Here is a 23,655-nt window from a genome sequence, read left to right as displayed (position 1 = left end):
CCCCCTCAAGAAGGTAGTTTTTTAGGTTAATAGTGACTAGAGACACAACAACCAAACACAATGAATAAACCTTGATTCAATCCTGGATTGAAGGAAAAAAAAAATCTATAGAAGACATTTTGAGGGCAACTAAGAAAATTTGAATAGATATAGTATATTGGATGGCATAGAATTGCTGTTACCTTCTTTGATTTAATAATGATACTGTGGGTTTATAGAAAATATGTTTATGCTGAGGAGATGCCTTGCTGGTATATTAGGTTTGGAAGGGGCATGATGTCTGTCACATATTTCAGAGGGTTCCGAAAGAACAAGTGTGTGTGTTTATGTGTATGTCTCTTCTGAGAGAGAGAGAGAAGCAGAAAAAGGAGGCCAGAGAGAGAGAGAATGAATGTGCGAAAATATTAACAACTGTTGGATGTTGATGAAAATGTCTGGATTTTTATGTACAGTTCTTCAATTTTTTTCTGTAATTTGCAATTTTTCAAAATTAGTAGTAGGAAGGGAGTCTATTGCAATAGTCTAGATCGAGACTTAGGGCTAGGGTAGTATATTAGAAAAAAAAAGAAAAGTAAAAGATATTTTGAAGGGACAGTAGATGAATAAATATCATTTCTCAGCAATAGTGGTAAGTACAATTCGATTTTCAGCATTCATGTCTGGTCAGATCTCCTCCCCTTCAACTGATACTGAAACAGTTGGAAAGAGGATTCAGGAGTCCTTGACACTGTTTGCCTGAATTCAGAAAACCTATTTCCTGAGAGCTTTTAGGCAGTGAGATGATAACCTTATTTTTAGGTAAGGAATAAGTCATAGAAATGCTACAATGTAATTATGGACAACAGATGCCAAGATACACACAAGCCCAAACACAAAAGAATGTCATTATCCTGAGGAGCGGTAGCGAAACAAACATCAGATGGGTCCTGCATGCAGCAGCCAGAGTTTGAGTTTTGCATTAATGGTTTTTGACCAAGATAATTCCATTAGCACCTTATTCCTACTGAAGCCTTTCAAGTGCTTTAGAAATGGGCTATTTGACAGGTATGACAGGTTTTTTTTCTTCCTTTAAAATTGATTTTAATGCTTATGATTAAGGTCATCCATGCCGGTGGGGGTGGGGGGAAGGAACCAAGAACCTCTTTCACCTACACTATAATCTCATTAAGGTGCATTTGGAATGAGCATATTTATGTGATCCAGTATTTCTTACTGCAGGCGCTACTGCATTTTCGGAAGGACCGTTTTTCACTGTGTATGCCCATACCACACTTTGCAGAACATTTAACATTCCAGGGCCTTGCACAGTTAATGCCAAAGCTCCCCCCAGACTCTGACATTTAAGAACAAAGAAGACCCCCCCTCCACATTTCTATACCCAGTGGAGAACTGCTGTTCGATTCCAAGCCACCTTCTTCACCAGCGCGTTTCCAACATTAGTACCATGACTGCCACAAAGAAGACGCTCAGGAACAGTCTGTCCAGTGACTTTATGTAATATCTGAATATTTGATTACAACTCTTTCACTTTTTCTATAAACATCCCTGTGTTTTTCAAGTGCCTTGGCAGCCCTTTTTGTTTTTTTACTGTCAAAGTAACACAAACCTCAAATGCAATTGTTAAAACTTTTCTTACATAACTTTTAAAATTGTTGTATGACAATGAATGTTCACTTAAGAATTATTCAGGTACTACTGAAGGCTATAAAATGAAATGTAACCCCTTCTCTCCTCCTCAGCTTTACCCCCAACTATCACAGCCTCAAGACCACAGCCCTCTGCAACTTCTCTTAGCATTTGATTGTGTAGCCTTTCAGGCATTTTCTGTAAGATCACATATCCTTTTTTCTCTTTTCTTTCCTTCTTTCTTTCTTTCTTCCTTTCTTTCTTTCTTCTTTCTTTCTCTTTTAATAAGCAGGGTTATCTATATATATAGTTTTTAACTTGTTCTTTAATTTAGCAATATATCACAGCTATTTGTTGGTATGAGAATATTAGGCACGTATGCCATTGCTTTTAATGGCTACATCATATTCCACAATAATTTATTTAATCAATTCCCTATTGATGGTGTTTTTAACAGTAGATTAAATATAGCGATAGTTGAATATCAGAAATCCAGAAACCACAGAAAACTAAGTTTTAAAAAAAAATAACTGAGCATTTGCGGTCAGTCCACTGATTTCAAAAGGGAGAACATGCTGAGCAAACCCAGAAGGTTGCTTTTATTACCACCATCCATCAAGGAAAGGCCTCAGCTTCAAATCTGACACTAACCTAAGGGAATCCATTGGCCTGGAAGCACACACATCCCATCCCAGAATAGAGGGCTTAGAGGGTAAGATACAAAGCAGATCTCAGAGGGCAGGAGTTTAGCCTCACACACCAGAGTTTTACCTTTTGCCTGAGCAGTTTTGGGGCTTGGGTGATATGCAAGTAAGTGATTCCATGTTTTCATGTCATTGAGACATGGGATGGGAGCTTCAAGGATACTTCTGCCATGATACCCTACAGCTTTATGTGGCTCTGAGAAACACTCATATCGACAAAGTGCAGTATGGTAGACAAAAGCCTGGAATGAAGAGAATGGGTCTGACGTGGCTTGTATGGGTCACTGTTTTCATGTTCATGTGTTCCCTCCCAAAGTATATCTTAAAGGAGTTTCCAGATCCATTCTGCTATCACCTAAGTCCTCATTGGTGATAAGAGTCCTAAAGGGCCAGAGGATTTGTAAAGCATCAAAGTCAAAGTACAACTTGAGACTAAAATCAAGTATGTATGAATGAAGGACCAGCAAGAGTGCATAGGAGGACAAAGAGCTACATCTCCACAAGAGGGGCCCACATCTGACTGAGCATCCATCATTAGAGAGCTTTTCAAAAATAAAGATTCTTGGATCCGACCCTCAAAGATTCTGATCCAGTGAGTCCAGTTTAATTAACCATTTTCCCCCTAGAGGACAAATTCCTTCTGAAAGGGACTCTGATCAGTACCTGGCTCGTAATAAGTATGCAATAAATGGTAGTCAGATTTTAATGATTTAAATAAAACGAAGTGATCTAATAGTTATAATCATTAATTCAAGGAGTATTATAAAGTATCTACATAGCATTGCAGGCCTTAGAAGTATGGAGGCAAAAGAGACAAAGTCCTATTCACAGGAAGCTTTTCTTGGGGTGGGTGGGATAATAATGCAATATCAGGTAGACCTAAATTCCAGAAGAAATTGAAAAAGGATGTTAACGATAGGCTACCAGGCTACTTTAAAAAGGCTTGTCAGCAAAGAGCTTTCTGAGGAATTAGCCTATAAGCTGAGACTTTTAAAAATAAGGGATCAAATGTGAGAATTGCTAAGGAAGAGCACTACTATCAGAAAAACAGCTAGTACAAGGACCCAAGGCTGGAAGGAAATTGGATTTAGGTGAAGCAGATCTAAGGCCCTTGTGCCTGTGAAATAGTGAGGGAGGCAGAGAATAGAACGAGATGGCATCAGAAGGATGGGTCAAGGTCAAGGCAAGGTACAACAAGAAGTCAATGTAAAAAAAAAAAATTAGCAGGAAGGAGGTACGGTCTGATATATATACATTTTGAAAAGATCCCAATGGCTGTTGGGTCGAAAAGGATAAGGGGGTGTGGGGGGCCAGCCTGAAAGCAGGGAGCCCAGTCAGGGGGCTAGTGCAGTATCCCTGGGAGAAGCAGTGGCTTTGCCAAGGGCGATGGGGGAATTTGGAAAAAAGTAGACTTGCAATATAGCTTGGAGCTAGAGTAAACAGACATGCTGACGGATTGCACGGGGAAGTAAGAAGGAAAGAGAATTAAGGTTGGAAGGTAGGTTCTTGGTTGAGTGGTTTGAATGGTAGATGGTCGTATTACTCATTTGCTGGAAATGGCAAAATTGCCCAGACACGAGTTCAGGAGAAAATTGAGAGTTTGCTTTTAAGCATGATAAGTTTGAAAAATCTTAGACATTTAGCTGGAGATGTCAAGTAAGCACATAGATTTGCAAGTCTAGAGTTAAGAGAAGAATCAGAGCTAGAGATACTAGTATCATCTTCTATTTGTATAATATGTTATAAGGCTTCAACTATTTTTGCTTACATATTCTTGCAATATATTCTTGTTACTCAAAACACATGAATCCTAAGTTATTTACTGTGTCTTAGCCTATACTAAATTGGGTTTGGAAAATTATATACTATATATGATTATATATATAATATAAATATATAAATATTATATAAATTCTGTATATAAATATATAAGTATATAATAAAATTATATATAAACATAATATATAAATATATAATAAAATTATATAAATATATAAAAATATTTGGATTATTTTCAGTTGAAGACTTCAAAATGATCAGTCCTCTATAAATGCCCTAGTAATCCAAAATGTTTTCTGTTTTTTTTTTAAATATGTGTTTATTTTTGCATCAGCAAGCCAAATTTAAAAGGGATGTTAATTTTAACTGCCAAGCCATGTAAATATCCAATATCAGTTTTTCATTTTGCCTCTGCTCTAGGTGGATTCTGGTCTTGAGCTCTCATGCAGCTACTGTCAGAAATGTTATCACTCTGCACCAAGGACAACAGCCTCCAGGAGGAGAAAGGAACTTAATTAGAAATTTCCACTTCAAACACAATTTATAGTTCATTCATTCTGAGACGTGCTGGAGGGTGTTTGGAAAGTTATCACTAAATGAACTGCTTGTTTTTCTCACGTTGTCAACAAAAAACATATTGGGCATGGAATATATTTGTTTATGAAGTACTGGAGGGGGGCCTCAGTGATTTAATATAACGCTTTCTTTCTAGATGAAGAAACTGAGCCCCAGAGAGGGAAACAAACTTCCCAAAGTGAAATGAGCTAACAGCAGAATGGGACTGAAACTCGGGAGTCCTCACTCCTAGGACCATGCTTTCCAGAGTGCCATGCTCTCTTTCAGTACCTTTAACCCTGGTACTTCTTGCCCTGCTGAGTCTTTATTGAGATAATTTTATACTAGCCCAGGTCATCCTCTTTGTATATGTCAGGGTAGGGGTCAATAATAGCTAATAATTACATGTCCTTATTATGTAACAGGCAGTGTTGTGAACTAATCTAAGCTTTGTACAGCAAGCCTCTTCTACATCTGCGGCTAGTAAGATCAGGGTACTGACCTTAGGAATCCCAAGACTAAATTGATTATTAACATTAACTCTTTCTCTAAGCTTTCCCTAAGCTCCAAGAGACACAGCAAACTCAACATGTCCAAAACAAAATGCATTATCCTCTTGTCTAAACCCACTTTCTACTCTGTGTTCCCATTCTAATGGTATCAATACTTCCCTGATTACTTTCTCAGCTCCCATTTCCACAATACTCAACATTATTATAAATATTATTTAAACTCTATTTAGTCCCCAGAAGTATTTGAGAATAGCTATCTAGAACCTCTCTCTGTGTCCTCGCTCAAGTCTATGTCCCATTTCCCACAGTTTCATTCTCAGTTTTCCAATTCAGGCTTTCATCATCAACCACTCATAATATTACAACAGTCTCCCATCTGGTTATCCTATTTTTCATTGCTTAGTTCTTCAACCCCAACTTTTCACTCTTGCCGCAGTTATCCTAGCCCAAACATGAGTCAAACTGTGTTAAATGCCTCTGTAACCACCCCCACCACTACCACTTACTGACAAAACTTTTTAACCTGGCATTCAAGGTCCACTTCTGTTGGCACGATGTTTTTTCTCTCTCTCCATGCTCTATGTGAGCCATTCCAGCCTGCTCACAATTCAAGATTAAATGGGTTATTTATAGTTTCCTTGATTCCCTCATAAGTATGTGATAAGGATCAGTTAATACATGGGAAGCTTTTATTATATTTGTTTGTTTATGTCCCACCTTATTCGGTAAGAAATATGAGGTGGGAAAACAATTTACTACTGACTGTAAAATGCTTTTGAGATGTTATTTTTAAGCCATGGAAATCATCAAATTTTGAATTACAGGGGACCCTAGAGACAGTGGGGCCTAGAACATTCCACTTCCCACAGCAGCTCAGTGGCTGGCCTGAGTAAGTTAGTGGAAAAGTTAGCAACTGAATGCAAATTTCCACCTCACTACATCACATCACTTTAGGAAAATGAAAATAGATTTCTTTCCTCTTGAGAAAAGTTGGAGCCTTCTACATTCATTTAATTCACTGGTAATATCTTCTCATCTTATTATCCCTAGTCTCTCTGAATAAGGTAGAAATAGTTTGGATTCTGCCCCAGTTTCTTCCCTGCTGCCCCTGCCACATACCAACTAGACCCCCAACTATGAAATAATTTGCTTGAAACAGTCCCCTGTGTTCTGCACAGACTAGTTTTAATTGAAATCTGGTGCCAATTATCTCTCCCTTTCCCACCGGGTCACCCCTTTGCATTTTTTCATGATTATTCAGTTAAATTTGTAGTTTTTAACCACTCTTATTCCAAGACAAACTTATACTAAATCTATTCTTTGATTTTATTATTGCCAACAAAAGCCATTTTAAAATCCTGGTTCATATATAATAGGTACGCTCTAATAGGAATGGCAACCACTGATGACCTACTCAGTGTGTGAAGTGTTATATTAAGTACTTTATTTGTGTTATTTCTAATCATCCTGACAACAAGCTGGCAAAATAAGCATTAATGTCTTTGTTGCATATGGAGAAACTGAAGCTCAAGGGGGTTAGGTAACTTACCCAAGGTCCTGGAGTTCAGAAATGGCAGGACCAAGATTTGAGTCCTGATGCTCCAACTCTAAGCCAGTGTTCTTCCCTTGACAGTTTTCATAGCAGGCAAATGACCTGAGCTGGGATTGAAAACCAAAGCAGCCACAAGGAGTGGTGCTGTGCTCAGAAAAATACTTCCAAAGGGATCCATTCATCACCAGAGGCTCTTAACAGGGCTGGCAGCGGCACCTGCCTCCTGCATTTTCTCTAGCTATAAGCACTCCTAGGGTATAGGAGTGATGGTAACATAATATTTTCAATTCTCAGCTGAGAAATGGTTCCCCACTGCATCAAAACAAACTCCAAATTCGCTAATGTGGCTTGTCATTCCCTGCACTGCCAGATCTATGAAAAGCATTGATATGTCATAGTTAGGAATGATAAGGAATTTGACTCAGTATCAAGCTTTATTAACAATTTCAAGGATAAGAACAATCATGAGGCACAAGCAAAGCAAAGAGAGACTCAGATTGCCTGAGTTTAATTTGCCATTTATTGCTAGTGGACCCTTGGGCAATCTATTTAATGACTGTGCCTCAATCTCCTCCTCTGTAAAATGGGCAGTGTTATGTGTTCTTCATAGAACTATTCTGAGGGTTAAGGGAATTGATAATAGGCAATGCTCAGAACATTGCCTGCCACAGAGTAAGTGCTATGTGAATGTCAGCTATCACCACCACCATTACTAACATCATCGTCATCACCTCCATTTCTCCCTTGTCATCTCTCACTTCCTTCACACTGTCCTTTCTCCCCTCCCTGCCATTTGCCAACAGCTCCTTTCTTTTCTTCAGATGATCAAGCCCTGTCCTACCTCCAGACCTTCACATGTCCCTCCCCTCTCGGCTTGGAATACTCTTGCTCCTCGTCTACCACCACACTCCACGGGCATTCCCACCCGTCCTTACCTGGATAACTCATTCATATCTTGTTTCCGATCTCACTTCCTCCAGAAAACTTTCTCATACCTCCTCATACCTTCAGTAGGGGCCCCTCCTTCCCTGTCCCAGAAGTTTCTGACCTTTTCCTGTCTTCGTGCTTACCACCTGCTGCTTAATTGTGTGTTTAGCTGTCAGTGTCCTCTACTGAATGGTGAATTGCTTGATAATAGCTATATGTCACTCAAGTTCACTTCCTCTCTTAAATTGGAAGAAAAAATAACTAAAATGGATAGTTTTTAAAAACCAAATTTATGTCAGCTCTGTGTTTAGCTGTAGATGGGTACACATTCAAGGATAATAGCCATAAGTAAGCATCCCTGTTGCCATATTTCACCTCACATGCATTCAACTGAGTTTCTGATCAGGTATTAAATAATATCAAGATTCTAGAAATAACACTCATGAGAGCCATCCCAAAATGGAATGAATAGATTAGGGAAGTAAGGAGTTCCCTGTCACTAGAGGCAAGTGGTCATTTGGTAAGAATGATATGGAGAGATGAGGAAGAGAGTGAGGTCATATAACCTAGACACGAGAAAACTGTCTTCAAATGTTAGAGAATCATATAAAAGAAGAAATGTTCTGTGAGCCCTCAGAAGAAGGAGGTAGAACCAAGAGGTAGAAAGTACCAGGAAGATGATTTAGATTCAACCCAAAGAACTTTTTTTTTTTATCATGAGAGCTGACCCCAAGCGGAATGGATTTCTCTGAAAGACAGTGAGTTCATCAGAGTAAATCCAGTGTCACATCAAGATTAGATGACCATTTGCCTGGAATAACGTAATGTGAATATATTTTCCACCCGTTCACTTGCTTATTCACTCACTCGCCTCTTTAGTTATCTACTATTTGCCAGGTGCTGTGCTAGGGACACAAGTTCCAATAAGATGAGTTCCTGCCTTCAGGAGTTCACAAGTAAGCATGTTCCATAGTCCGTTCAGACTGAGTCTTTGACTGGGAGAAGTTTTCCAGGTGAAGAAGGGATGAAAAATTACGTTCTAGATAGGGAAAATAGCATGTGCAAAGATGCAGAAATGCCTAAATTAGAGAAATAAAAAGGTCAACATGATGGGAGACAAGGATATAAGAATATGTAATGTGGCTGAATCAGCTTAAAGGCATACATACATACAAATGGGCTCTCCCCATTTCTGAAATTCTCTGATTTTGATATCCTTTTTTAAAAAAGATTTTATTTATTTATTTGAGAGAAAGAGAGAGAGAAAGTACGAGCAGGGGGAGGGGCAAAGGGAGGGGTAAAGGGATGGGCAGAGGGAGAAGCAGGCTCCCTACTGAGCAGGGAGCCCAGTGCTGGCTCCATCCTAGGACCTTGGGATCATCACCTGAGCCGAAAGCAGATGCTTAACTGATTGAGCCACTCAGGCGGCCCTTGATATCATCCTTTCTATAATACTAAGAAATAGATAAATATTTCTGGAAAACATAGAGTCATTTACTCAGGTAACTCCTGGAGCCCCAAACCAGGGGCCCTTGTGGTTGAAGTAGCCAACATAATATTCCTCTTTTAAAAACAGATAGGGGCGCCTGGGTGGCTCAGTCGTTAAACTCCTGCCTTCCGCTCAGGTCATGATCCCAGGGTCCTGAGATGGAGCCCCGCATCGGGCTCCTGCTCGGCGGGAAGCCTGCTTCTCCCTCTTCCGCTCCCCCTGCTTGTGTTCCCTCTCTCACTGTGTCTCTCTCTGTCAAATAAATAAAATCTTTAAAAAAAAAAAATACAGATAAAGTGTTGACTCTGGACATGGCGCACTATTCACCTTCACATTAGCATCTGAATAAAACCTACAACTACTTGAATCAACTAGAAGTGCTAAAATTTCTATTGATACCAACATCATTGTGAAAAGGATGTCATAACAAATAGAATTTAGTTTTTTCCTATGATCCAGTGACAGTTGTATACATAAACAGCATTAGATGGAATTTTTCTCTCCAGCCCAAAGCCTTTTGCTTCAGCCTGGTGTGATCTAATCATTATAAACTGGGTCATGATGTTTAAACCAGGTTGCCTGGGGCCATGGTAGAGCTGACCAGGGTGCCACACCCAACTGTGTTCTGTCAGTCTCAGGGAGCTTGAGAGGCAAGCTTCAGAACTGGAATCTTATAAGCATAGACTCAGAATTGAATAGCATATTAAAGGAAAAGCAGTAGGAATTGGAATTAAGAGCTCAGGAGTTTTAATTAGACTGTTTAAATCCTGAACCTCTTCCAACTATTTAACCTTGAGCAGGTTAGTGATTCTCTTCTGAGCTCAATTTTCTTATTCGTAAAATCAGAAAAATAATCCTAGTCTCCTAAGGATTACAAGATAATGTATAAATATCTAAGTATAATAATATAATAAGTATACATTATAAGTATAATAATTCTCTAATATATAATATGAATAATAAGTATATGAACATGCTTGAGGCTCAATGAATGTTAACTGGTTATAATTATCAAACTCAAGAATAGTGACCTCCAATTTCCCAGTTCATGCTTAAAGAAGAGAAAATTCAAGCTGAAGTAAAAAAATAGAAATAATAAATATATGAGGCTCTGTCACAATTGGTATTTTAAAATGTCATCAGGGGCACCTGGGTGGCACAGTCAGTTAAGTGTCCAACTCTTGGTTTCGGCTCAGGTCGTGATCTCAGGGTCATGGGACCGAGCCCCACATCAGGCTCCATGGTCAGCATGGAGTCTGCTTAAGACTCTCTCTCCCTCTCTGGGGTGTCTGGGTGCCTCAGTCAGTTAGGCATTCGACTCTTGATTTCTGCTCAGGTCATGATCTCAGAGTTATGGGATTAGGCCCCCCATCAGGCTCTGTGCTCACCAGGGACTCTGCTTGAGAGTCTCTCTCTCCCTCGCCCTCTGCCCCTCCCTCCACTCATGCGCTCTCTCAAATAAATAAATACATCTTTTAAAAAGTTGTTTTTAAAAAAATAAAATACAATGTCATATCAATGATATAAACTGTTTTTAAATGCATCTAAAAATGTTATTTGAGCAAAGATTACTGATAAAATCTCAAAACCTCAGGGAGGGAAATAAGAGTCAAAGTGACCTTGAAAAATTTGACTGGAGGAGAGCATGTTTGCCAAAACCTGGAGGAAAATCAACAGGTACCTGGGCAGTGTGGTATAGTTCAGGATAACAGCCAGATTTGGTTATTACTGGCCCAGTGGAAAATGAACACGCACCCATAGTGGGGTACATCTGCTACAGAGGGAAGAAGCCTGGGCTGAACAAGAGAAGCCCGGGGCTGGTCCAACCCTATGCTAGCTCTGGTATGACTCTGGGAAGGTCCCTTCTCCTATGTTCTAATGTATAAGTGTTGGATGAACAAGTTTTTAAGGCATTTAGTACTTCATAGCAGTCTCCTCAGGTCATGATCTCACAGTTGTGGGATCGAGCCCCACATTGGGCTTTGCGCTCAGCGAGAAGTCAGTTTGGGACTCTGTCTCTCTGTCCCTCTACCCCTCTTCCCCACACACTCTGTCTCTCTTTCTCTCTCTCATAAATAAATCTTTTTTTAAAAAAAAAGAACAAACTATACAAGTAGAAAATACATGAAATAAGCAAACTGCCATTTTATGCAAAAAGACACATAAATAACCAGCAAACATAAAAAGATGCTTAACTTCATAATTGTAGAAAGGCAAAATTTAAAAATAAAATTGTCTACATATCAGAATGGCAAATGTTAAATGTTGGAGTATATGCTATTTCTACAAGACTGTGAGGAAAGTCCGTCATAGTTTGTGTGTGGGAGTATAAATTTTTGGAGACAGCTTGGCAATAGCATCAAAATTTAACACTCACACCCTTTATACAACAAGTTGTTGTTACATAGTATTTACTGTAGCATTGTTTATAATAGCAAAATACTGAAACAACCTAAGGGTCCATCAACTCTCCACTGGTAAAATAAATAAATAATAAATAATAAAACACTTCACAGCTATCAAAAGGAATAGGACAATGTATAGGAATATGTGAATGAAGAAAGTTCTTTAAGATATATTAGTAAGTGGAAAAAATAAAGGTATAAAACTACATGTAAAATATCTTGTGTAAAATTTTAAAATTATAACTTGATAAACCTCCTTTTACTCATAACAAAAATAACTGGTAGTATATACAAAAAGCTATCAAAATGGTTATCCTTAGAATAATAGAGTTAGGGGGACCATTTTATTTTTATGCCTTTGTATTGCTTTAATTCTATGTATGTGCATTATGTACATATATTAGTTTTATTTTTTTATATCAATACATTATTTGAGCAAGGAGATTCTGGCCTTTTTTTTTTTGCTTTTTCCTTTACTAGTTTCTGTTTGCTAAATGAATACATAATCATGTTAAAAACATGCAAGAAAAAATTAAAAGAAACAAATAATGCCTGTACCCTTTGACTTAGAAAGTATCTTTCCGGGGAATTTACCCTTCAGAAACACCTTCATAAGTGTTCATAGTAGCAAAAATCTGGACACCACCTTACAACTTACAATGGTGGGGATCTTTTGAAAAAAATGCTGGTCCATCCATACTGTGGATTACTGGGCTCTTGTTAAAAAGGTAAAATGGTATGAGCTGATATGGAAGTTGTCCAAGATATATTGTTAAATGAAAAGCAAAACAGAAACAGGTTATAGAATTATATATATGATATGATCCTACTCACTTAAAGTGTGATGATATATGTATATATGTATAAACTATATATGTAAAGAAAGAAACAGAAATAGAGATAAAGTTGGGTGCATGCATGCGCATATAGTAGATTTCTAAAAAGTATACACAAAAAACTGCTAACATTGGTTACCTCTGGGAGGGAAGATGGTTGAGGGGATTTTTTTACTTTCCTCAGATACCTTTCTGAAACATTAGAATTCATTTACCACAATCATATATTATTTTTTAATAAGAAGTTAACCCTAATTGTTTGACAAGACAAGAGATTATTTGGCTCACGAAGTTTCTTCATTCAGCTTCCTGTAGGCAAGAGCCTACATCTTCTTACTTTTCCTGTCTCTTCCGGCTGTCTGAGTCCTATTCTGACTCATCTGTAACTAGACAGTCTCTGAAATGACTGTCGTCTCCTAACAAGTAAATCCGGAATTCTATATTCAAAGGGGCTTTAAACTCAAGGAGTCTCACAATCACTTCCCTCCGAGGCAGAAGAGTATTGAGTCTTGGGAGGTGAAAGGACAGTAGCTCAGCTGGTGAGTGGCACAGTCAGGCCACACCCAGCTCCCTGGACTTCTCCGTGTTACCATGTCATCCATGCTCTCAGTGAGGAGCTCACCAAAATAGAAAGCAGGGAAGAGGCATGGACAATTATAAAAGTGGATAAGGAGACTTTCATGAAGCTATTATGAGAGGACTAGGGTGTAGAATTAAAGATTACAGATATTTCAGCCCCGACAGGGAAACAGAGGCAACTCACCATCCACCACCCAGTGTCATTGGCAAAGAGATGAGAGGCAAAATAAGATTTTTATATTTTGCATGCAAATGGTCAGGGTTTTTTTATTATTACTTTTCATGGATGATAGCCAGCTTCTCTGTAAATAAAAGGAAGTCAAATTGTGGCATCAACTGCAAAAAACTAGCTCTATGTAGGTTGGAAAACTGGATTTACTGTGTGTTCAGTCAAAGCAGAAAAGCTGCTTAGGGGCCTGCCTTGTTCACCTTTGTTCTCTGCCCCTGGTCCCTCTCCTGGGGCAGAAACAGAGCCCTGATGTTGGAAAGCACTCAGTAATTATATTATGTTGACTTAGACTGAATTGATTTGAGAAAGATTTTAGCTTTTACTTCTCATTAAATTTGACTTCAGAATGATTTTTCCCTTTCGGCAGAGTTTTGTGCTTGTTTTTTAGATGTTCTGTTTCTCTTTTGGCATCGGCCCCAAAATGGGAGGTAGCAACAGCAACATAAACTCCAGGCATTCTTTATTTCATTTTGTCAGAATTCATTCTGGAATTGTACATGAGAAATGGGGCAGTCAAGTTTATTTTGGAACAAGGCTCAGGGCTGTCTAACCAAGCTCGGGATGACAGGACCAGGCATATGACCAAAAAGAGGGATTTGGCAGGTAGCCAGCTCCATTTCACACAGTCTACCCAGAACCTCATCTGAATATATTAATCTGTCAGCACATACTCGTCTATGTACATTACATGTGTCTCTCCTTATTATCCTGTTTTTCCTCTAATTTTGAAGGCTCATAACCACCCCAGCAATCTAGGAAACTCACAGAGGCATATTAAATGCACACACTAAAATTCTTGTAGACATGCATAGACAAAGTTTCAACCCAGTCAGACATGCTATAAACGCCACAAGATGAAATTTCATGTCTTTGCTAACTAAAAGTTGTCATGAGCCTGAAACTTGCTAAGTAACACTCAAATGCCTTGGTAGGACGGGAAAGGTTTTGAAGCAGGTGACATAATCTTAGCTTCTCAGTTTGGAGAAACATTTTTCTTCTATCAGAATAATCTGCCTTATGAAATGCCAAAATTCTCTGGCTTCCCCTTCCAGGTGAATGGCATTGACCTCCGTGGAGCATCTCATGAACAGGCTGCCGCTGCACTGAAGGGGGCTGGACAGACGGTGACCATTATAGCACAATACCAACCTGAAGGTCAGTGAGAACACAAACTTACAATGTTCCAATTTGTTTCTTTGTGAATATGTACCCACATTTCTGATCACCTGTATTAACCAGTCTCCACCAACAAGGCTTTTTTAAAAACTTACCTGTCCTGAAAAATGGGTGCTCCATGTTCAAAGAGCATGAGACTTTGTTACTCTTAATCTTCCAAGGAAAACATCAGTTAGAAAGTCCTGTTTGAAATTTGAATTAGAAAAAAAGCTTTATTATTTATGTTCTTATCTGGTACACACTTTGGTCAGCAATGGTTACTATAAAAAGAATTAAGGTGGACTAAGGATCAAATTGACACGAGACAGAGTAACAGGAGAAAATCAAATTTACTAACATATGTATATGGAATCCACATAGACAGGCAAAATAAGGTATATATGTCATCCTGAGCTAAGAAGTGGGCAGGAGTCTGGGGCTTCAGAGGAAAGGAGTCCATTTCACAGATATTTGCCCTGCCATACAGATGGGTCACTCAGATAAAACTTATCTCTGCTAATAGCCCTTGTTCTGGGAAAGACCCCCAATTGAGATTCTTCTATGTGTTTATGGGAGGGGCAAAAGTTTCTCTTGAGCCTGGAGGGTCTCCATTGTCTTTAGGTCAAAATCCACATGCCAAAGTGGCACATTCAGTGGGGGAGGATGGTTGTTCCTGAATCCCTTCAGAAGCAAGGAGAGAGAGAAACAGACCATGATCAGTGGTATGATCAGAGACCATATTCTCTCTTTGTCACATTAACTCTTACTAACATAGTTTTTTTGTTGTCCTTGAGGCAGGGTTTTGTTTGTTTGTTTGTTTTGCTTTTTCTGCTACAGTATCGCTTGTTTGTGATACACTACTGTAAACCCTGAAACTTGGTGAGATGTCATAATTCAGATTAGTCAACTGAGACTTGATGAGGTATCCTAAATTGCATTAGCCATACTCTGCTCTTTGGTTTGTTTGAACATCTGTTTCTATGATCAGAATGAGGTTCAGTGAGACAACAGGGATGTTACCTACTGTGTGGTTGATTTTTCAGCAAATTTGTATGTAGATTACTCCTTTTGTTAATGAAATACAATTAAGCACCCACAGTGGGCTAAGACTTTTTACAAAAAAGCAAAGGGGTGTGGTTTCTATCTTTAAGAAATGTAGTTAATTACCCTTGGTCCACATGGCTAGCAGACAGGACTTTTAAACAGGTAAACATGAAAGTATAAGATGACATTAAGGGAGAGCCTTTTTGTGTAGGGGTATAAAGAGCTTCTTTGACCTTTTAAAGTGATTCTTTCTTAATGTCAGTTGGTCTGTTGTTCTTTGGAAGACTAGTTTGTGTCTTGCCTGTGATGTCTTAGATTTTACCGTAATGGTGGTCAACCACATATTTCCCATGAAAATAAAGAAAACATTCTGCCATGTGTCTTTTGGAATGTTACATTTATTTTGCCTGACTTTAGAATTAGAATTTGAAATTAAGTTATAAAAAAATGTATTAAATGCTTTCTCCTATTGGCCTCACCCAGATATGGCCAGAGAGCTGGGGAAGAGGGGATTTGTGATTGTCAAAGATGGATAATGACAGCACCAGGAGAAAATGTTCTTCCCAGTTTGAAAGTCTTTCTACTTCTTAAAAATTAGTAGACATGTCGGGCGCCTGGGTGGCTCAGGCGTTAAGCGTCTGCCTTCGGCTCAGGTCATGATCCCAGGGTCCTGGGATCAAGTCCCACATCGGGCTCCCTGCTCGGCAAGAAGCCTGCTTCTCCCTCTCCCATTCCCCCTGCTTGTGTTCCTGCTCTCGCTATCTCTCTCTCTGTCAAATAAATAAATAAAAAATCTTTAAAAAAAAAAAATTAGTAGACATGTCTTCTAATAGGAGTAAATTGGCTCCAGAAGGATCCATTGTAAAACAGAAAATAAAAAACATTTGGGTGAGCATAATTTGAGGAGCAAATTCTACTTCATATGGAATAAGAACTTTCCCATGGAATTTTTCCATTTTCTTTATAGCTGTTTTCGTTCAGTCTCAAACTGTATGCCCTTCACCATAACCTGGCACATGGCATAAATATCCCAGGCTGTTTTCCCATTTCTGAAAAATTTCATCTCCAACACCAATTACACCAATTAGAAGCCCTTGATAGTGAAGATAGCCATTCAAATGTCCTTGAACAGAGTGATTTTAAACTTTAAAGGTTACAATAAAGGACAAGCATGTCATAGTTCTATCAACATAAATCTTCATCTTAAGCTTCCTTACAGCTTTTGTTTCCTTTAAGCAATATACTTAATTTGGATACTCTGCTGTACTTTGTGAAGATGCCTGTTCAAAACATGTCTTATAAATCATGTAAATAGATTTTCAAAGTGCTTCTGAAGAAATTTGTAAATAAAAACAATAAGCTTATTTCAAAATGCCAAAGTACAGATAGGATTCACAGAACTTCCTATTTTAATAGTCTATCTGTATTCTAATTTGTCACAGCTTTAAATCATTTGGAAATGTGGTAATGTAACATCAAGCAATCCTCTTTCTTCCTTTGTAAATTTAATGTGTAACTAAGCCTTAATTTAACTATTGTTTGAAATGGAAAACTGATTGGATTGTTGTTTAGATCATTTAGGGACATTTAAATTATATGACAATTTTAGGAAATAATGAACAATTGACCTTTAAGATAACAAGTGAAAAAATGAGTATGCCATGAAAGTCCATTAGGAAATTTACCAGATCCCCTTCATTTGCACCAGTATTGTGAGGTGTCCATGCTAGGACAAATTTTATTGACTTCTCTTTTGGCATGGTCAGGAACCAGGCTTCCAGTAAATAAGCTTTTCAGTTACATTCAAATGCTTTTATCAGGAATATACTAGATTCCTTCCTCAGTATTACTAGATATTCAGAAAATTTGGCCCTTACCCCCATCCCCAGTCTTTGTCTTTAAGGAATGTTTTTTTAATCTTACTGAGTAGAAAGGACTTAGATACATTTAACAGAGATCATTTTCTGATGACGTAGGACCAAAATTATATAAAGATGACACCATATGGAATGTCAGAGAAGGGATAAAGCTGCAGGAGTCAAAACAAGTACAAGAGTACTTCATGGAAATGGGGAAATGGAGCCAGACTTTTAAAAATGGGTGGGATTTCCATTCGGAAAGGCAGAGAGAAAAAAAATATCTTGCTAAACTAAATAAGATTTTGAACTCCGTGTGTGTAGGCACAAAACCTACATTTTGTTCACTGATAAATCAGTTTTTAGTGTTATACATATTATTGGTATTTCTTAAAGAGTTGCTGAACTAGTGAATAACATTTACCATTCTTTAGCACTGGAGTTTCCACTTGAAAATAATTGAAGATTGGAGGGATGATTCAGTTTTACTACTTGCATTTTTTTCATTTTTGCTTCAAAGCAGAAAATAAGTGCTAAACAAGTGTTTATTGCAAGATATAAAACAATTTCCAACTGTGTTTTTCATAAGACTTAGCACATTTTTGGAATAATTATAAACAATTTATAATTATCAAATGTAACAATAAATGTCTTCCTTGGCAAGTTTCACTGTGCAAAGTAAGACCAAAGTTGCTATACTTACTTCTGCTTAAAATGAGCTTGCCCCCAGTTGTTTAAGTTACTCTATCCATCATTAAATCTTATTCAGTGTCTAGTTCTAGGTAGTAGAATTAAAGCCACGTTTGAAGAGTCAAATGCAAACAATGTTTTTTTTCTGGTGGCATGATTATGATTCATTTATAGCACCTTTTTTTTTACTCTTTCTATCACATGCTTACTTGGAAACTAATATGTATTATATTGATATTAGGAAGAAAATAATGAAATTATTTTCTCTATTTTTTTAAGAGGACCATGTATCTGATAATTAAGGAATAATTCTACTTAAGCGATATGGGAAGTTAATTCTTGTGAAAAACTCCAATTACCTTTATTTAGTTAGTGAAGTTACTCCAACACTACTTCAAAAAAAGAACCATAATGCCTGCCCTCCCCCCACACATGCATATACATCTACACCCCTTTCCTATTCCTTTCCAGCCATCTTCCCCAATGCTTTCAGAATTATGGTTCTCTAGGATACGACCCCAAGGTACCTATGCACAAACTCCATGCCCTTCACAATATGGTCCCAGCCAACCTCCATGCTCCCTCTTCACTCTACACCATCATCACCCACCAGCATCATCCTTTTGTACTCTCCCATGCTACACAGGACTGCTTTCTACGTCTCAACACTTGGTCCTGAGCAGTCGTGTTTCTGGGCCTTTGCTCATGTGGGTTTCTCTCCCTGGAATTCCCTTTTCTTCCTTTCTCCCTTTCTATCCCTACTCATTTTGAGGGCCTGCAGATGTCAATTCCATTATGCAATCATCTTCTATCTGCTAAGTCGGTGTTAATTGATTCTTTCTCTGAGCTCTCTAGACCTACATTCAGATAGTTTGTATGTCCCTTAATGTGATTTGCACAATTCCCCACTCAAGTAAGCTTCTAGAGGGCAAGAACCCATTTATCACTCATTTTATGTCCTGAGAGAATTTGCACAATATGAATTTCACTATGCTTTATTAAAGAGTTATTGAACGGGTCTCCATTTGTTTTAGAAATGCAATATATATCTTCAGTGTGCTGGCAAATAATTAATAGGAAGTGTTTAAGAAATATTTGCTGAATGAATATTGAATGAATTGCCTGGGGTTCTGATATTAGATGGGGAAAACGGTAAATGAGTCCTCAGACTGGGCATTTGGTGTTGATGCAGTTTTTAGGTGGTGCCTTTTTTTTTCTTACAAAGATGTGACCCTAGTGGATAAACATTCTTTCTCCTGCATTGAGGAAAATCTACAGCTATTGTTCTGTAATATAACACAAAGAAAAGATGATTAAATCTCTAACATTTTTTAAAGTTCTGAAACTCAACTTTAATACCACTGGTGAATTTTAAAAAGTTACTGGAGTTCCCAGGTGGCTCAATCTCTTGGGCATCCCACTCTTGGTTTCGGCTCAAGTCATGATCTCAGGGTCATGTGATCGAGCCCTGCATTGGGCTCCATGCTCAGCATGGAATCTGCTGGAGATTCTCTCTCCCTCTGCCCCTCTCACTCATTCCTTCTCTCTCACTCTCTCTCTCAAATAAATAAATAAATCTTTTTTTCTTAAAAAATCATTGATTGTAACCGGACTGGGGCAAACCTTTACAGCATTTGCTGCCTTCTCACTATGTAATAATACCTCTATTTACTATGAGATCACTGACTAGGGTTGAAGTAAAAAAGCACCAGCTATTCACTATGAGAATGAAGTGAACAATAGAAATTATAGACAATTAATTGCCAAGATATTCCTATGACAACCACCAATATCCTCTTGGCTTTAATCTGACTGCTCGGGGCATTGTTTTGGATCCTGCAAAGCCTTCAGAAGGGCCTGCAAGCAGGGAAGATGTCAATGGGGGTCCCCATCAGCAAGCAGGGACTTGAGTAGACCATGGAGGGGTCTTATTTCGTCCACCTTTTTTTTTTTAAAGCTTTTATTCAAATTCCAGTTAGTTAACATACAGTGTATTATTAGTTTCTGGTGTACACTATAGTGATTCAATACTTCCATACAACTCCCAGTGATCCACCTTTTATTTTTTAACAGACTACTTGAGTTCCTGAAAGAAAAGCCCCAAGGACAGAGTTAATTGTTGCCTGGAGACTTATAAATGTGGTCTGGTTTATGGAACTGTGGCAGAGTGGCCATGTGGTTCATTTATACATGTATTCGGTTAATGGATATTTTTACTGAACACTTATTATGCCCCACTCAATGTTCTTAGGAAATGATGAAAAAGTGAGCCAAAAGGCCCTCTCAAATAAATATTAAATTTGTTAGATGATGATCAGTAGTATAAATAAACAGGAAGAAAGGTAAAAGTAATAGTAACAGGGAAATATATCATGGGTCTAGAAGGCCTAGATAATAAGTTCATATTTCAGCAGAGATCTCAAAGAAATCAGGGAGTAAGCCATGCAGGAAGCTGGGGGAAGAAAGGAATTATTCTAGATTCCTGGTCTACCAAGTGTGGTCTATGAACCAGAAGCATAGATATTAATTGAGAGCCGGTAGAAATGCACAATCTCAAGCCCCAACTCTGGCCTACTAAGTCAGAATCTACATTTTATCAAGATCCATAGGTTATTTATATGTACATTAGTTTGAGAAGCACTGCACTAGAATACTTGAGGACCCTGCAGAAATTGTGGTTTGTCACTGGGTTGGACTCCCTCTACCTGAAGTCCAGGGCGATGTCACATAAGGCGGTATCACTAGGTTTGATTTCTGGCATGTGTAACTCAATGATTGGTCATGCCTCCGTGGTTTTACTAGGGACAGGTCAGGCTGCAGGGGATCTAAGAAGTTCATATGTCATTCACCTCTACCTAGCCTATACCTCCCCTCTAAATATAGATTATCAAGCAAATTCATAAATCTTGCTAGAACTCCTCATCCAGTGAAACAGTGAACCTACTCAGGCTTCATTCCCTTTGATTATGGCCTCTCCTGCAAATGCGTAGAGAAGCAGTTGAGTGAGGATGAGGTAAGATTGAACTTCATCCTGATAGATGACTTTACAGACCAAAAGAAAAAAAGTCATTAAGGCATCACTTTAAAATTTTTTAAGTAACTTACTATATTTTTAAAGCAGAAGTTCATTTCAGTAATCTTTTTTACTCCTTTTAAATTGTGAAGCTAGTTTAAGAAATTAAATTAAAAGAAAGAAAAGTACTCATTCTTTTCAGAATGAAGTGAAATTCTTTTCCAGAGTTACTAGTCTGAATTAAGTCACAAGCTTAAACCAGAGTTGGACACCATGGTCTATTTCTCTATAAGGTCAAAGATGCGATGAAACTTAAAATGAATATGTAATTTACCATCAGAAAAATATAGACACCTTCTATACCTAAAGGTTCCCAGAAATGAGAGTGTATACAACATCCAAGAAGCTTACTTACAATGCAACCTATATTTCTTTCTTTAAATCAATGTCTACATAAGTTTATGCACATGAATGAGCAGCTGTGGCATGTTGAGATAGTTTCTCAATGCAAATAACTGCATCTTAAATGCCCAGGAAATACTCATAAAGTCCAGCTGTAGGTCTTGGTCAGAAATTGCATCAGCATCATCAGGGAACATTCAGGATGAGTTTTGGAATGGAAAGTACTGTGCAAGACTCTGGACTAGGAAGAGAAGACCAGTATTCTAATGCCAACTCTAATTCTAGCTCTGTGACCTCATGCTAGTTATTCATCTTTATGAGTTTTCATTTTCTCACTTTGAAAAAGTTAGGATGAGTAAAATATTTTCAAAAGAACTCTCCAGTTACTGAATTCTTGATAAAAGACATAATCCCTCAGGATGCCTCGGTGGCTCAGCTGGTTGAGCGTCTGCCTTCACCTTGGGTCATGATCCCAGGGTCCTGGGATCGAGTTCCGCATTGGGCTCCTTGCTCAGCCTCCTTCTCCCTTGCCTGCTCTGCCGACCGCTCACCCTGCTTTTGTGAGCACTCTCTCTGACAGATAAATAAAATCTTTTTTTTTTAAAGACATAACCCCTCAAGTAATATAGAAATATAAATTCCATTATTTGAAGATTTTGTCACTAATACTGCATCTTTGTGCTTTGCATTTTTTGCATTCTTTAAGAAGAAAGGAATGCACAATCTGGTTAACTTGGTGCATTCTGTGTGGTTTAACTAGAATCATTGAGAAATGGAAATTTAGAGTTGGAAGAATCCTTAAAGATCACCTTATCCAGCTTCACAGATGGGGGAACTGAAGCTCAATCAACATCCACATAGGAAAGAAGTTCAGTATCTTAACATTTGTCATAGCTACTAAAGCTGAGGCAAGCTAAACAGCTAGTAAACTCCTTAATTCTTTGAATTTACTGTAGTAGCTTATGTTGGCTGATGGCTTAAATAGCCCAAGGAATCTAATCCAATTAGATTATTATGGTCAAAAGGGAGTTGAAAAATTCTTATGGAGCCTCAGGGCTTTCTCATGCACATAATTTCACTTTCATTTCTAGCTTATTTCTCTTGTTAATTGCTTTTATTCCTGTATCACAATTGAATGATATATATAAGAGAGCTTTAAAAGTATAAGCAATTACTATTAATTAAAAAAAATAACCACCAATCTGGGAATATTGGTAGTTCAAGAAAGAGTTCAGATATATAATGCTTTTCCTCTTCCCTATCCTAACTTCTTCATGTGGCATCCTTCATCCATCTGTCCATCCATCCATCCATCATCAGTTCATCCTTAGTGATATTCTGTATTGCCACATATCAGATTTCTCCAAATATGTTGCATTAAATCTGGTTTAATTTGATTGGCATATTCTAATTTTTACCAAACTATTAGGAGGGAAACTTACATAAAACTTTATCTGACTCTAGAATTTTATTGCTTAGCCATATCTTTCTCCTCAAATCTCTCTCGTACAGGCTCCACCAACAGGTACTGTCTCCTCCTGCAACTAGAAATCTCCCAGGATGTCCCATCACTTAATTGATCTTGTTCCTAGCCTTCCCCCACTTGCTTTTTTAACTCCCCAACCTCCACCACAGCATACGACAGAAAAGATGATTCCTGAAAACCGAGTCTGAGGATTCATGGGACATTCTTTCCAGATACTTCAGTGATTAATGATGCTGCTTTTTTTTTTCCTCCATGCTTATACCCCAGTTTGGACCTCGAGTAACGTAATGGGGACAAAGTGGAATATCACTACTTGACTCAAAAAATTCTCTTGACCTAATTATCTATCCTGGGAATACATTATCTCAAACTCTTATCAGAGGGGCTGAAAATATTTACAAAGCTGTCCTTTCCCTTCCTGTTATTCCATCTCTGCCCAGCCTCATAACAACTTTCATTCCATAATTAAATATATTGATCTTTGGGTGTCTCATCTTGTGATTTTATAATATTTTGAAGAACCCTTGGCATCCAGTGACATAAAGCACTCACTAGCTAATACTGAAAGGAGGCTAAATAAATCTTTATGCTAGAGACATTTTGACAACCAAAAAGATCTCTTAGATCCATCCCTTGCATTAGCCATGCCCAGATCAAATACATGGAAATAAAGGGTCCTAATCATATTCTTGACTATACAAGTATTACCAAATGAACCCAGATCCTCCACTGATAAGGAATTTCAGGACATTATAGACAGCTGTTAAAGAATGGTTCACAGAGACAAGCAGAGGGGGAATATAAGCTAAAACAGAT

At 38.1% G+C, this 23,655-nt stretch overlaps 1 protein-coding gene across 3 annotated transcripts in view; it reads left to right on the top strand.

The window, feature by feature from the left end:
- DLG2 (discs large MAGUK scaffold protein 2) overlaps positions 1 to 23,655 on the top strand; it is a 719,122-nt gene that overhangs the window by 411,097 nt on the left and 284,370 nt on the right. For all 3 annotated transcript variants that reach the window (XM_081798954.1, XM_081798952.1, XM_081798953.1), the window contains one exon: positions 14,246 to 14,348. In XM_081798954.1, coding sequence (XP_081655080.1) covers positions 14,246 to 14,348 — 103 coding nt within the window. The remainder of the gene's footprint in view (positions 1 to 14,245; positions 14,349 to 23,655) is intronic.

Source organism: Leptonychotes weddellii, chromosome 11 (genome assembly GCF_054177405.1).
Source record: "Leptonychotes weddellii isolate Sample4059 chromosome 11, ASM5417740v2, whole genome shotgun sequence".
Lineage (NCBI taxonomy): Eukaryota > Metazoa > Chordata > Mammalia > Carnivora > Phocidae > Leptonychotes > Leptonychotes weddellii.
This window is presented reverse-complemented; position numbering and strand designations above follow the sequence as displayed.